Here is a 15,680-nt window from a genome sequence, read left to right on the forward strand (position 1 = left end):
TAGTAGAATAAGATACTGAGCAATGGTTTTGCCTTTCAAAGCCCACACGCTTTATGGTCATTACCATATTTGGTCAGTGGGACCCCAAACAACGAGGACCTGGATTCAACGTCAACAAAACACAAGCATTAATAAAGCAATTTATTTGCCAAATAAGAATGCCTATACAGTACGTATGACAGTCTGAATACTACCAGGAAAACGCTTTGCAAAACAAAAGTAGATTGACTCCCAGACTGCATGGAAAGTGAACGATCATAACTATTCTGTAACAATGTTATAACGAGGGATTCCCGACCCCTCTGGGCAATTAAATATACACATTGCATTACCTATACAAAACAACAATAATCTGTACACCGTTGTATGTAAAATACGATTGCACAACCCAACAAGTCCCACAACATGTCTATATTTAAATTCAAGCGAGGCCTTGCCGCTTAGTTTTGATAAAGTAACATCAAATTAATAATTTCTGTATTTTGGCAACTCCACTACCACTCGACAGACGGTTCATTTTCGCTGCTTAGGAGGAAAAGTTCTCCTGTGTCGCTTTCCCTTGTTTACCAGTAAACACACGAAAGTGGTTAATACACCAGCCGATGTGATGACGCAAAACTATGAGAACGGAGGAGAAGCTCGGAAGACATCACGGTATTTACACTGATGAACACTTGGAGGTGCATGGCTTTCTTTACAGTGTGCGTTTTAATGGTGTGTAGGTCGACAGGAAGAAGATCTCGTCACTCTTACTCAGTTCGGTCTGTCGCGAGAACCTCTGAAACCAAACCTCTCCAGCACTGTAACACTCGGCAGTCTCTTCAGCAAAGTTCCACATGGAGGCTGGTGTTACCTTCCCCTGCAGTCAGAGTTCACTCCTGTTCTTCCTCTTCCTCCTGGAGCTCCTCGATGGCGTCCATCTGAGTCCTGGAGCACACCTCGCTCATCGGGGAGGAGTCCTCGCCCTCCACCACCAGCTCGCTGGACATGTCGTTGTTTTTCTGCAGAAACGAAAAACCACAAAATCCTTACAAGTCACTAAGAAAAGCAGAAGTAGCACTGCCACAAACTGCAGACTGTGCTGATCTAATACGCAATGGAAGAGCGGTCCGTATTCAGCAGCATGCAGAGCCTCATGTGCTTCTGGTTATCAGCATTAACTAATTACAAACTCAAAAACTAAATGTTTAGAAGACTTGGCTGTGATGACATTAGGCCTTTTCTGAAAAAGGGGAAAGTTAAGATTTCCCAGTGGGACTATAGAAACAGGACTTCTCAGACCCTAAAAGGAGTATTGTTCAGCATCATGTGCAAACCTTTAAATTAGAGAGTGATGTGTCGAATGCAAGAAAGATAAGTATGAAAAGATACGGAGAATGTTTTAACCACTCTCTGTATTAAAGGAATAGTTTGTTTTGAGAAATACACTTTTCTTTCTTGCGAGTTATCCTAGAAGATTTCTTCATCAATAACCCTGTAATAAATAAAAACAAATTGGTTACAGTGCCAGTAGATTATTATGGAAGACGAGAATTTTATTCTGAAACTTTCAGAACCTATCGGTGGGAGACTGACTACATTAAGACACACTTTGCATCCACACCCACAGTGTTAATTGTGTAGATTTAATGTGCATTTCAATACCTACACTAACACTATTTAGTATGTCCCAAAAACATGATTTGGAGCATCTGTTCTAAATGAAAGGTATTTTTTGTTGCATGTATTCGTGACCGATTAGTTTAGTCACAGCTTCTCAAACTAAATGGCGATCATGATAAGCGAGGGACATGCCTGGTTGAAAATGGTTGCTGCAAAAAAATAAAACAATTTGTTGTGTACTCGAGCGTCTGCAATGAGCTCAACCCAGGTGTTCTCACCTGTTGTCGGTAAACATAGCACGCTGCTATGGCGACCATTGTCGACTCTCCTATGAAGCCGGCGAGGAGGGATCCAACCCCGAGTGTGGCCCCGTGAACCCTGAAATACAAAGCATTACAATGATGTGATGGGGAAGTGAATCATCATCCTGTTTCATCGTTTTAAGAATAAAAAGGTGAATCGGGGGGGGAAAAAAGACCCTATACTGTGGAAAAACACAGGCAGCCTGAGTCAGTGCTGGCCTTTGTGACCCTCACACTGTTCTCTGAAGTGTTGACTTACCCCATATAAGGCAGCACAACTAGACTGGTGATGAGGACAATGATGCGGAGAACCGAGCTGGGGGCCAGCACAAAGGTCTTTTTCAGGGTCATGAGCCATCCAGTCAAATGAGCCCGAACAGTCACTGGAAACACAAAGTGGAAACATCACCCCACTGGTAAAGTGCAGCTGGACACCGATGCTGAAAATCAAGTAATCTAATGCAGTGTCTTACCTGGCAGGGGAAAAAAGGAGAAAATTTGGAGCGGCACCACACACAGGTCAGCGAAATCATAGTCCACTCCGATGACATCAACCAGGATCTTCTCTGATAAATGAGGAGTCCAAAACACCACAAAGCAGAGCTGGAAACAAAAACGGAACAAAAGCAGATTCATTTTTTCATGTTCGCTGCACCACAATAGAGTCGCCCGGCACGCCCCGTTAGATTTCATTAACTAATTTAATGTGGGCCTTTTGAAGCTCACAAAAAAACAAGCGAGCGAGCAAATGCATGACGGACAATGTTATTGTTTCTGGAAGCGGTCGCAGAGGCACGTGCAACATCACCGAAGCATCTCGGCTATTACTGTATTGCGAGCACATTAGGGAGGGTTAAACAGAAGAATAAACCCGTCTGATCTGACCATGAATAATACATTAATTTGTTTAAAATTGTATAAAGATAGCTTCTCTGCACTCCAAACTTAGAACAAGCACCAGGGGGCCTAGAGAGTTTCTTTTTACAGAATGTTCTTTTCATTCAAAGCAAAAGCAAAATTCACCCCAATGTAAAAAACGCAACTCCAGCTGAGCTTTCCACCGATCACGCTTTCTGTTCGGGTATCTCTAGGCGAGGAAGTGAGACTTTCTAATTTCCAACAAATGGAAATTCACCCAATGAAACCATTCCTCATTTGAATGCCTTCTCTGGATTGAGTCCTTTCTCACAGGGCTCAGTTCTCACGGGGATCGTTCAAGGAAAAGAGTCCCAGCATCACTTCATTTCCACTGGGGTACCGCAGGGATCTCAGCTCGGTCCCCTTGTCTTCTCAATATACACTGATGACACTCCGCTCTGTCCGTCCTACCCGCCGGACGAGCCAACTGTCTCAGCACAGACCTCAGTATACACACCCCATTTTGATCTCTCAACATGGATGAAAAAACACACCACCTTTAACTCAATCTCTCTAAGACTAAATTGTATCTCATTTGTATGTTGCTTTGGACAAAAGGGTCAAAAGAATGCTTGCCAAATGAACAAAAGTTAAATGATTTAATGTTGCTGACAATGAGTCATACTTTATGGAAAGAAGAGGAGAGGAGAAAGGATGACACGAGATAAAATGTGACTTTCACAAACAAAAATCGCCCTGGAGTAATTCTATAAACCTTTCACCATCTCACTCTTCTTAAAGAATTACAAATAGGAAATTATACCGCAAAAAACCTTTGATGTGGTTTTGTGGTTGAAGATCCGAATAGATTACTTGTAACTGGTGATTTCACTTGGTATCGCCTTACCATCTATCATTATTTTAGCAAGATGTTGGCACATAACTAATTTGTTTGGCTCACAAGCGAAACCGCTGTCTTCCCTGACTCAGCTGTGGTTTCTCTAAACAAGGAGAGATGTCCACTCACTGCCACGACCGGGGCTGTTTTCACATGGGGAAACGATTTGTCCCGGGACATCGCTCGGTTCACTTCTCAGATATACTTCGCCCACCTCCTCCGGCGTTTGCATTCTTTTGTCTTTCCTTCGTGTTTAATCAGAACAAGCCCCGGCACGATGGCTGTCTGCTTGCGTTTGTTCCAGCGCCGCTACAGAACATACCTATCTGCCCGCTCTGCTGTGTCGAGCTTCACCACCCTCACATACTGTACATGTTTACAGCTCTGGGATTCCACATATGGTATGCAACCCTCCTCCTCCTCCTCCTCCTCAAAAGACCCAACCTTGGCCACAAACTGCCTGTTTTTCTTATTCGGGCTGTTACTGCTACTAACTGGGGCAAAAGCTTGTTTTTACTTAACAGACATTTCCTTTGCAGTTATAATTAGAGAGTCTGGATCATACAGTGTTCTTGCGGATCCACTGCGAGGGGCTTTAGGAATGAGTTAACCAATATGTTTTACGTGAGTGCCTATTTTATTAACCTCTTAACGCTTGGCTGGGAGTGTTGAGGGGAAACAAATGCCCCTTACCCTCTGCACAAATTCCACCCTAATGTCTCTCTCTGCAACTTGAGACCACGACTCCAAAGGAAAAGTACATTCAGGATTCCTGGAAGTCACTATAAACAGTGTGCGGCTGTACCTCCATAATTAACTTGAATGCGTCGGCTTTTTTTAGCACTCGTAAATTTTGCCTTTTATTCTGCGAAAGCGGTAAAGTTCAGAGATCTCTCGTGGGAATCTTTGTCAATATTGCTTTTGGCAAGCTTTGCAAAAACTCTGTCGTGTCAAACATGTTTCTGAAGAACACTGGACTAGTTCTGCCAGTCTTACAACTGAACCCTGACCTACACTCGGTATCATTCAATCTGTGGTGCAGCAGGATTACAAAAGGGTAAACACAGCAGAGGTGCTCTGTTTTGGGGGAATGTTATGCCCGTTGGTTGTGTGTTTTTTTTATGAAGCATGTGCAGAAATGGATTTACAACCCTGAAAATACACAAGACATTTGCTGTCAAAATGATATGGTGTTTACGGCATAATCGGGCATTTGGATATGAGGTTGTTGTAGGGCACCATGGTAGGACAACTGACACCTACTATAGGAGAGGTCAAACCTCAGTGAAAGACGCCATAGACTGTAAACAGATACGCTGCAAGTGTAGGACGGCCTCTATTGGGAAAATTAATACATGCTAGCTGTATCAACTAGGTGAGGGTAGATGTTTAAATAACACCGTCTACATTACAGCAACGGCTGAAAAGAAACTGGATTATTTCAGTCAACCTCTAAATAATCTATAATGATAGAACCAGAATAAAAGCGGCAAATTCTCACATCTGAGAAGCTTCACCTCCAAACCACATTCATTTTTTCCTTTAAAAAGTTCCAGCCAGACGTTCAGGATTGTTTCCACGCGGACCATAAAAACAGACTGTTAACCACGACTTCTTTCTGAGCTCATTCGTGCCGTATTCTGAGAGTCAAATGAAGTGCCTGAAAGGTTTGCCGTCATCTTACCGTGAGTGATAGAACCAGGCAGCAGGATGTAAACTTTTTAATATGGGACTTGGTGACGGGGGTGGCAGCGTTCAGCTTGTTGCTGGGATTGTTCTGTTGAGAAGAGAGCAAATTGTAGTAAACAAACTGTTACCAGTGCAGCAAACTCTGATAATAGTCGGTATGGATTGATTACCTTATCGAAGGCAGGGTACACTGCTCTCAGTTCAGTTAACCAACCGTAGGGCATGTGACCCACGGGGTAAGTGGCCGTGAGGACAGCCACGGCCTGGAATGACAAAGACACAGCAGCTATAAGTCACCAGCGTGCCACAAATTAAATGTTGAACCCACCCACCGCTAAATTAATACCAGCTCTCTAACAATAGCAGACACGTGTGTCTTTCACTTTCCCGGCCGCGTGATTTTTCACAGGTTTACGATTGGATAACAGCCTCGAGCTCGTCATTGTGTCCCAAACAACAACAACAACAACGGACAGCGTCTGGCTTTACGCAGGAACAGTAGGGCCATGTAGGAATGTTTTCACTCAGTGTGGTCATGCCCCGAGTTCCCCATGAACATGGTGAATCACCCAAACCACTGGCAGCCAGTGTTGTCAATGACTTCCAGTTGGTTCTGGTAAACAGCTTTGTGTTGTCTCTAGTAGTTTAGGTCTCTGTAAGCCAGAACGCTCCAGAGGCAGTTTGTTAGCGTCTGGCTTTTCATCTGCAATAACTTGAGGGAGAAATGAGTCCAACAAATAATGTTATATTACTATAACATTATTTGTTGCAGCGTTATTAATAACGTGACAGTTAGTGACGATAACAAATACCAGGAAAATGCTTTCTAGAGCAACAGTTCAGATATGTTTAGTTAAATTCCTGACACACACACACACACACACACCTCTGTGGCTTCCGTGGTCCCCTTGAGGTCGCGAGACACAAAGAGGTTGACGATGGGTCGGCTGATTCGCTGAGTGGCCAGGATGAGGGCGAGGGGCCACCAGAAAGTCAGCATCTTTTTGATCGTGGCATCACCCTGCGGGGATCAAGGCAGATCCGAAAAATCACTCTCAACAACATTTACTAAATTCAACTGACTCCATTGTCCCTTTGGTTAAAGGTAAAGGGTCCCTACCTCTCATTGTCTCATGTCAAAATGCATTTTTTTCCCCCTAACAATAAAAAGACAGCACTTACGCCCACGTCCAGTCCACTGGAGTCTGGGATGTTGTCATGGATGTTACAGTAGTAACCCAGACCAACGATGCTGAAACGGACCAAGGCACCCATATACAGGGAGAGGATCGGGATGAGTAAAGGTTCCACACACTCCAGGTTACTGTGGAGAAGAATGGCCACGAACACAATCTGCAGGAAACAACATAAGCGATGATTAACAGCCCAAAAAAATCACGGATCACAAAACTTTCTTCCCAACTTCTCCAATGTAGCATTCTGCGTTTAAATCAAAAAGAATGGATCTCGCTACCTGGGCCACAACATCAGAGATGGAGGCTGAGCCTACTATGACGCTGTACTTGTGCTTGAGAAGTATCCCTGCATGAATCCAAGCCTTCAAAACAGAACAATGCATAGTGTTATCCCACGACACCAAGCTTTAAACTATAAACAAAAGATCTATTTAGGACATTTTCTCAACCACAGCTGAGTCACAGGCTTTAAACAATGGAAGAGAGCTAGACTTTGAACAGAGGAATACACTCTCACTTGACACCAGCATGGACAAATGTCTGTCTTTCTATACTGTACACTCACCATTGCATCCAACAAAGGGAATGCAGCCAGGTATAAGAAAGCCTTTCTTGTCTTGCCCCCCACAGATTCATCCACATGGTGGAGCTTGTTAATGATGTAGTATCCTAAATCTGTGTAAGCTATGGAGAAAGAGAGGGAAACCACGGGTAAGTAGAGGTTAGGGAGACGACGTCTACCATGTTTGCATTGTTTTGAGCAGCAGAAAGAAAGCTGTCAGAGAGACGCTGCGATAATGAAACTTAAAGGTTGCCACAAATACCAGAAACTTTCATTTAGGAATGCGGTTTTAAGCCCAGCGTGTCATCAAACATCCCTTTTAAAACACACACCTATCAAGATGTGAAGCACGAACGCGATGACCCCGGCCGTCGCCATGCAGAGCACGGCCTTCCTCCGGTCCCTCCTGCTGTTGACGAAGACCAAACCCACATTCTTGAAGTCGCTCATGGGTCCGGTGAAGAACTTCATCAGGGAGTAGGCCAGGCCGTAGCTGGCCAGCATTTCGATTGCATCCTCCTTGACTGTGGCTATGCCCCTGTTGAGGGCCTGGAAAAAAGATATGACAGGGCGGTGGTGGAAAAAAGGGTGAGGTGTCATGGGAGTGACAGCACAGGAAGAAGGGAGGGGAGGAGAAGTTCAGTATGGCAGCATGACCACATGACCATGACTTAGCCTAACTTTATCTCTGACCAGATGGTACTCCACCGCAGCCCTGCAGTTGGAAAAAACCAAATACCTGCATGTCTTTTACAGACACAATAAAAAGCGAGACCTTTGACAAGTGCAAAGCAGCGAGTGCCTTCGTAATATCTGGACAGTAAACACCCACAACACGTGATCCCAGATAGATGTTTCCTTCCATACTACAGCTGCCCTTTTCCTTTGCAGGACAGGGTGTGCTATTTATACCAGCTAACAGAGACATTACATAAGCTTAATCCTAACATCTCACAGCCACAATGTGTTTTCCCCCCCACACGCTATCTGCTCAAGGTCTCGTGGGAGATCAGTCATTTGGCTGAGGAAGGACAGGAAATGTTCAAGCAGGGAAATATGTTAAAGATAATCAAACGCTGTGTGCGTTTGATTTGCGTGCCGTGATCCGCCATGATCTACAAACAGGCCTCAGATTGACTGATTAATTATAATGTTTAACAAATCAAGTAGTGTGCTGCTTGTCTTAAATAGGCTGGATAATAAGATAGATAGGCTGGATAATAAGATAGATAGGCTGGATAATAAGATAGATAGGCTGGATAATAAGATAGATAGGCTGGATAATAAGATAGGCTGGATAATACATTAAAAAAAACGTATTTATTTGGTGACAGAAGTGACAGGATATCTCAGAATAAACAGGGCCTCCTCCTCCTCCTACATAATGTATATAAAGACCTAATGGAAGTCTTCACATTGCCTCTCAACCTGCCAGCTGCGATAGCTCGAGCTACAACACACACCCACCGTCTGTAACTGACAAAACAAACGGTCAATGTTGGACAAACGGTGTCGGTGTTTTTTTCTATCTTATCTGGAGCTTACAATAAATGCAGCGGTTGACGCACGGAAGGAAACACACGGAAAACAAGAGACGTTACCTGTTCTCCGAGGTCGATGGCAACATTGGTGATCGCCAAAGGCACCAGAAAGCGGATGAGAGGCCAGTAAGGACTGAGAGATGGAAACTCCACCATAATACAAGCCGGGATGACAGAGCGAGGGGCATCTGCCTCGGTCTTGATTGATAAAAAAAGGAAAATCAAATAGATTTGCGCTTGGTGTATATCCGAGCGAGGAATAAAACGGTTTGGAGGCTAAGTGGAGCAGCGGCAGGAGCCGAGGCGCTCCGGTAGCGGCGGAGCTTCACAATGCTTCGACGCAGATGAGCGGAGGAGAAGGTCAACGGAAATAATGTCAGACTGAGGCATCTTCCTCACAAATCATCATCAAGGGAGTGGAGATGTGAGAGTGGGACGCGCATCTGAACAGCGCAGAATTTGAGCGAGGAAACGTGCCACCGTTTCCGCCGGTAGAGATTTGGATAAAAAGCGATAATCCGAAACGGGGTTGGATTAGTTTTTTGTTTTTTTCTAGCTCTGCGTTTCACTGCGCCTGTGCTGCGCAGTCGGTCCGGTTGTTGTCGACCCTCCCTTTGAGACAGGAGCGCACACTGCTGGACGCACGTGGGCCAGACGTTCCCGGCCGTGACATCATCAGCACATTCTAAACCTGTCCGCAGGTTTATTATTATTTAAGAATATTATTTTATTATTATTATTTATTTAATGGCCAACCGGATTAACATGGTGACAAAACACCAGAGACCTGAATGTTACAAATGTATCTTCACGCATCTCATACGAGTATTTTTAATGTTTACATTTCCTCCTTTCAAGACAGCACGTAAACAGATAAGCCCTGACATGGCACTGTTCATAGGGAAACACTGACTCCTGCTGGACAAAGCCAGACTAAATAATTCCAAGACATGTTATTTTATTTTAGTGCTGTTTATGTATTTAGAATATTTTTTACACTTAACAACATATCACATTTGAGAACAACACAACAAAAATGTAAACAAGCATAAACATCGGCAAACGGGAAAACAAAATTACATCAATTTCTCCTAAACTGTACTGAGTATATTTCTCATAGATGTATTTGATCAAATACTGTGATAAAATGTAACTTTTGCACATTCGCATCACAAACTCTGGACTGAGAGTATGTTTGTGTGATCACAGTCTGACAAGACAAACGGGACATTTCTTGCATGTTGGACAAAGACAAACACTCATATTATTGGGGACTTGTGTGCGTGTGTGGCTCCTTTTATTTTGAAAACAGATATATTTTACATGTTTTATTATTTTTATTATTATTAATATTATTATTATGTGTGTATTTTTCTATTTCATATTGACTTGAGTTTTGTATAACTTTATTTTTATTTTCTCTCACTATGTTGTTTGTTATGAACCAAAAATAAAAGGCAAATTCCTTGTTTGAGAAAACTTAATTGGCATTGAGCCTGAGCCTGATTCTGATACATGACGGATGACGGTTTTGGGTTTTGGATAACAAAGCATGAAATGGTGCCCAGGTATCTTTGTTTAAATGTCTTTTAGCAGCCAGGACACCAGATGAGTCCTTGTGTGTCTGTATGTATGACAATGCCATGTATTTCAGCAAAATGTTGTTTTTGTTCTTTCAGTAGAAGGTGACGACTGGAGAACGTTGGCATAAACGTGTCCATTTTAGTATTCATTTTTAACGACTGGGAAAAACGTGTTTACAAATTTCCCAGATTACAAAAAACTCTCCTGCAACATTTATTGTATTGTGTGTTTCTCAGGAGTATAACTCTGTTATGCGTTTCCAGAGTAACTTATCACTAATCTAAATACCTATTTTCTTTTAACATTTACTATAATGAAGACGTTTTGTGATTTTTACAGTGCTCTGAATTTAGGAAGTCCATGTTCTGAGCACATTTTGCATCCAGAGGTTAGTAATCTAGAGACAGAGGGTTGTTAAAATGTCCTTAAACACAGAGACAATTCAAAGGGCAAAGAAAAGCATTACATTAAAAACAACAAGCAATGACAACAGTCAACGCAGATAGAAGAAGATGGATGAAATGAAATGACATTAAATAAAATTAAATGGAATAGACCAGAAATAGATTGCAGTTATGATTGACCCAAATGCAACAATAGTAAGAAAGTGCAGTAGAGAAACTAGTCAATCAAAGGCACAAGAACAGCAAAGAGTTTTTAATTAGTTCAATGTTTACAGGTGATACAACACGCCCTCTAGTGGCCATTTAGGGGCACAACAGCTCTGAGCAACAGTACCTGTACACACCTGATTCAGTTCATCAGTTCTGTTTGAAGTAACTCACATCAACAGACAGACTCTCAAAACTTCCTGTCATTCACACAGATAACGTCACCTCATCCTCATAACTATCTATGGTTAACTATGGTCATTTGTCACAGTCACAATTAATTACATTATTCTGCAAATGAATATGCAAATGTTTATTTCAGTGTCATCTAATTGTAAGGAAACAGCTACACGTGCGTTGTGAAAAACGTGGCTTTTAAACACATATCAGAGCTGCATGAACCCTCCACTGGAATTTTCCAACTTCAGTAAAATACTCAAATTTAGCCTCAAATAAAGCAGCTGATGTTGAGTTGTCTCTACAGAAGGAGCACATCCCTGTTAGTCACGAGAAAGAGGAACTACAGCAGACGGGAGTCAAAGGACCCTGAGACGTTGGTCAACAATCTGAAGGTTGTCTCTCTCTTCAGACATGATTTATGTTGTTTTCAGAATATGGAGCGTCACATGTGCTCTGCTGCAGAACACTTTGTCAAATTACACAAACAACTCACATTTAGAAGGATGTTTATGTTCATGTTTGTTTGTCTTTCTCGCTCCTCTCTCCTCCTATTCAGGTTTTTGATTTAGGTTAATAAGCCAGCGAGGCCTAATGCTGTTTGTAGTAAAAAAGTAAAACAAAAATGGGGATTATTAAGTTAACTCAACATGTTTTTTAAGTTGTTTAAAGTTCCTATTTTTATTTTTGATACACTACTGTTGAAATCCGTCCATGTTGAGCTCTAGGAGGAGTCGGGTCACCTGTGCTGTCTGGAGTCAACGAGTCACTGCAGGTGAACTCGATTAGTGCTCTTATAGGAGGAGAAACCAGCACTCTGCTCTGCTTCAACCAGGCATGTGTTCCCTTTGCTTGTTAACTTTGTCGAAAGTGATTTATCCGGTCGATCAATTTATGGCTAATTCCAGCGTTTAGTGGATGTATTGTTTGTTTGAATATCATCCAACTATTGTCAAAGCATCGATGGTTGAGTTTGATAATTAAGATGAGTAAATGCATGGAACTGATCTTTTATGTCACACATCTTTCTCTGTTTGTTAAGTCAATACAGACCCACCACTTCAGTTCATGTCAAAGTCCCTTTCTTTGGTGAAATATGTGTTAGCGTTTATATTTACATATTCTGGTTTGAGACCAGCCGAGGGCAATAAAGAGGTTCACATAGTATTTCTGATAGCTTGTTGTACTGTCAGTAAGCATGATAGTCAATTGTATCCTCTTTTTTTTAACTTCAGAGATGTCTTGTTTGAATATACAACAATGTTTTTCTTTCTCTTGTTATTTTATGTTCTTTATTTTATTTTGATGTTGTCAGATGTTTGTCTTAGATTCGATTCTGTGCACACACAAAAGCCACGTTTCCATAATGCTACTGCAGGTTCGGTTGGCTGTGAATCAGGCTCAGTCAATAACTGCTCGTTGTCACTGTCAATAATTAATGACACAATTATCTCCTGAGTAGTCTGACAGATCTGCCGTGCGCTCATTGTCGACTGCTTAGTTAGCAACCTCGTCTCACCGACTAAGCTGAACAGCTATTGATTATCTGCCTCACACCAGGGCGTCCTGCTGAACTGTGTCCAACACACCCTCCATTCATCTCCATGTGTCTGCTGATAGGCTCTCAATCTATGAATGAATGTAAGTGTGTGAAGATGCAGCCACATGACCCTTGAGCTCCTGTCAGCATTGCTTAACGCGCTCGAGATGCAGAAGAGGAAATGACTGGCATGATATGCTGAATATGCTTTATATAAGAGGCCACAGGAAGTTGGATTTGTGGTCAGAAAATTTGGGAAGTTCAGAGAGGAGTCAAAGGGAAGAGCAACAGCTGGTGCTCATGGTGGGAAAACCTTCCTCGTGGCTGGACATGAACACCAATAAATAAAAACAGTAATATATCCACTGTACACACTAAAACTATTGTAAGTCTTCACAAGATTCTAGTTTTTATAATATAACAGAAGGGTAAAATCTTCAGATTTTAGGCTCATAAAATATCTGTAAAATAGGGGATTTCTTTCATTGCTCATTGTGGTCCTTTCATGTAGATCGTGATTGTGATGTTGTGATCGTCAGAAAAGGAATCACAATCTTCATCATAAATTCATTGTTTTTCTCTTCTTTTTATATCTTTGAAAAATCAACATCTTATAGTTTTGGACTGAACAAATATTTGACATATTAACAATATAATCGACCCATTAATCAATAAGAAGAATGCGTGATTGCATCCTTATTTGCTTCCAGAAGAAACAAGTCTCTGCAGCTTTTCACTTTAATCTTTCCCTCTTTATTTTTAATTTCTCAGTTTGTATCATTTCATTTTTCATCACACTAATTCTTATCGTATTTCTTTCATCACCTCTTATATAACATCTTGTACGTCTTATATAAAAGCAGTTTGGCCTTCCTTTGAGGGTTACATGTGCTATAATTGCCTTGCGTTGAATTGTGCATATTTTTGGTGCATGTAGTTGTTTTACTTCTAGGTTATCTCAAGCTGTGGGTCAATAGTTTAAAGAACAATTTGGTTTCTCAACTCATTCATCTGAGCAGTGTTTCAGCCAATTACTGGTCAGTATGTTAGAAATGGAGAGTGTAAATCCACCTTAATGGCTGACTTTAATCCTTATGATGTAGATTTATGCAGCGCTGAGATGTTATCGCACTTCTCTGCTGTATTTATCATTTGACGAAATATAACTGAAACCTCTGCTCTTCACTGTTTACAGACTGTGTCAATCAAAAGTGGTAAAGAACCAATTTTACTGAGATCAAACTCCCATAAAGCAGCTTCAGTCTGCACTTATCAGAGGGAATGATGCCAGACGGTCTCAAAGCTTCCCTCTGTGTCTCCGGACGCTCTGAAAACACAGTAACACAAGAAACATCCGGAGCCGATAAACACAATGACCGCAACACATGAGTCTGGTGGTTACGATCGCTATCCTCCACACAGCATCCCAAAGTGAGGAAAGGAGAGAAGGGAGGGAAAGGAAGAAGGAATGAGTGCAGAGGAGAGGAGAAGGGGTGTTCTTTCAGTTTAGGTTTTCTTTTCCACTTCCTCTGATAACAAGAGAAATCTCTCCTCTCTCCTTTTACATCCTCTCGTCTCCTTCTCTCTGCTCGCTCAATGATTCATTTAGAAGTGGACACTTAACAAGCATTACTGACCCACACGTCCCCAGAGAGCTCGTGGACACTCCTTATGATAATGATGAAATATACTCCTTTGTTTTAAAGGAGTTATAAGACAAAGAGACCAACATTTAAAAGTGAAATATTGTGCATTCATTTCAAATTGCATGTCAGGTTTCGTCATTTTCTTTCAATCAATGCTTATAATCTTTAGAATACATCATTTAAGGTAACGATGTGACACATAAAAGTATTTTTAAATTAGTTTTTTTATATATATATTTTAATAGCTCAGCCCACTTTGTGAAAAGGCTGCATGAGTAAGTTACATTTGCCATTTAACGTTTTTCCAGGACTCTATTTTTAATGAAGTGACCCAGTAACCCCAATAAAAGCTCCACTAACCCACACAGCACTATTGTGCCACTGAGCCATTTATAGTTTTACACCCAACAATCTTTCTTTAATCGACTTTCAGTCAATAATCCCCCAGTTCATGATGGTCTGTGGCCTCTGTGTTCACCTCCACGGTTCGACCCTGCACCTACCTGGCTTCAGGCCACTCCTAGACCACTTTGAACCAGCAGAGGGCGCTCCGAGCCCGTTCAATCCCCCCCCCTCCTCCCTCCCCATCACAGCAGAGGAGGGCACCTCCATCCAAACTGCGGTACCCATCTGATTCCTTTAATTGCTTCCTTCCTGTAGTTAATTGGTGCCAATCTGTCCAGCCTCAAAACCCAAGCTACATTTATACTGTCAGGATCACACGCACACACATTATGTCTTATTGGTGCATGTTCATTTATACATGCAATTATTGAGTCTGTCCTGCTTGTTGAATTCACCTGTTTTCAGCCAATTCAGAGCTGTCAGTGCCCGCAGACAGATCGAGGTAAGCTCCTGTACCTGTGAGCTTTGCGTTGCAGTATCACTGCACAAATTGTGCAAACCTGGCATGCATTATGTATTGCAGACAGTCGCTTACATTTGGGATTTATAAAAAAAAAAAAAAAGCAAAGTTGTTGTGTGTGCAAAAGCAGGTTAATCACTCTACTTTAAGTCAGTAGATCTCACTTATTGGATAATAACAAAACGTGCAACAGCTTTCATGAGATGTTTGGGGGTATTTTAGGCGGGGTAGTAGTACAATAACTCGTCCTAATTACCACCTACTACTACTCGCATTAGTATTGTTTGCATGTTTCCCGTCAATGGAAGCTGTACTCTACTATGACCCCTCCCACTTCTTCCCCGAAATAGACCCGCGTGAAGACAAAATACACAATCTAATGACTAAATAAACCGATGAAAGCACGCGTTTCGAGTTCAAATCAACCCTCGTGTCGTGTGGGGATTATTTCCGGCGATAGATGCGAGAAATTAATTCTAAATATCCGACATATTCAAGACCGGCGAGTGTTTCGCGGGAAAACGAGCGGAGGGATACAGCGGAGGAGCGGAGTGGGTGAGTGCTGCGGTCGTTTTTATTGCAGCCGGCGGAGCTCTCAGCTGTGATTCT

At 42.1% G+C, this 15,680-nt stretch overlaps 1 protein-coding gene across 1 annotated transcript; it reads right to left on the reverse strand.

Moving 5' to 3' along the window:
- Positions 1–127: 127 nt before the first annotated feature.
- Positions 128–9,278, reverse strand: ankha (ANKH inorganic pyrophosphate transport regulator a). Its single transcript, XM_031850027.1, has 12 exons — positions 8,709–9,278; positions 7,440–7,656; positions 7,111–7,229; positions 6,824–6,907; positions 6,532–6,702; positions 6,236–6,370; positions 5,520–5,612; positions 5,345–5,437; positions 2,378–2,507; positions 2,164–2,287; positions 1,881–1,980; positions 128–1,001 (listed from the first exon to the last, which is right to left on the reverse strand). The coding sequence occupies exons 1-12, from the start codon at positions 8,802–8,804 to the stop codon at positions 873–875; spliced, it is 1,491 nt and encodes a 496-aa protein (XP_031705887.1). The 5' UTR covers positions 8,805–9,278; the 3' UTR covers positions 128–872.
- Positions 9,279–15,680: the final 6,402 nt, after the last annotated feature.

The sequence above is a fragment of the Anarrhichthys ocellatus genome, unplaced genomic scaffold (assembly GCF_004355925.1).
Source record: "Anarrhichthys ocellatus isolate YVR2014 unplaced genomic scaffold, GSC_Weel_1.0 scaffold10, whole genome shotgun sequence".
NCBI lineage: Eukaryota > Metazoa > Chordata > Actinopteri > Perciformes > Anarhichadidae > Anarrhichthys > Anarrhichthys ocellatus.

Excerpts from the sequence above, each read along its gene's own strand:
- ankha (XM_031850027.1), bottom strand. The coding sequence starts at position 8,804 with ATGGTGGAGTTTCCATCTCTCAGTCCTTACTGGCCTCTCATCCGCTTT. Across the intron at positions 6,908-7,110 it reads TCCCTTTGTTGGATGCAATG|GCTTGGATTCATGCAGGGAT; the intron begins GTGAGTGTACAG and ends TCTGTTTTGAAG. Across the intron at positions 2,508-5,344 it reads GCCTGGTTCTATCACTCACG|CTCTGCTTTGTGGTGTTTTG; the intron begins GTAAGATGACGG and ends TTTTGTTTCCAG.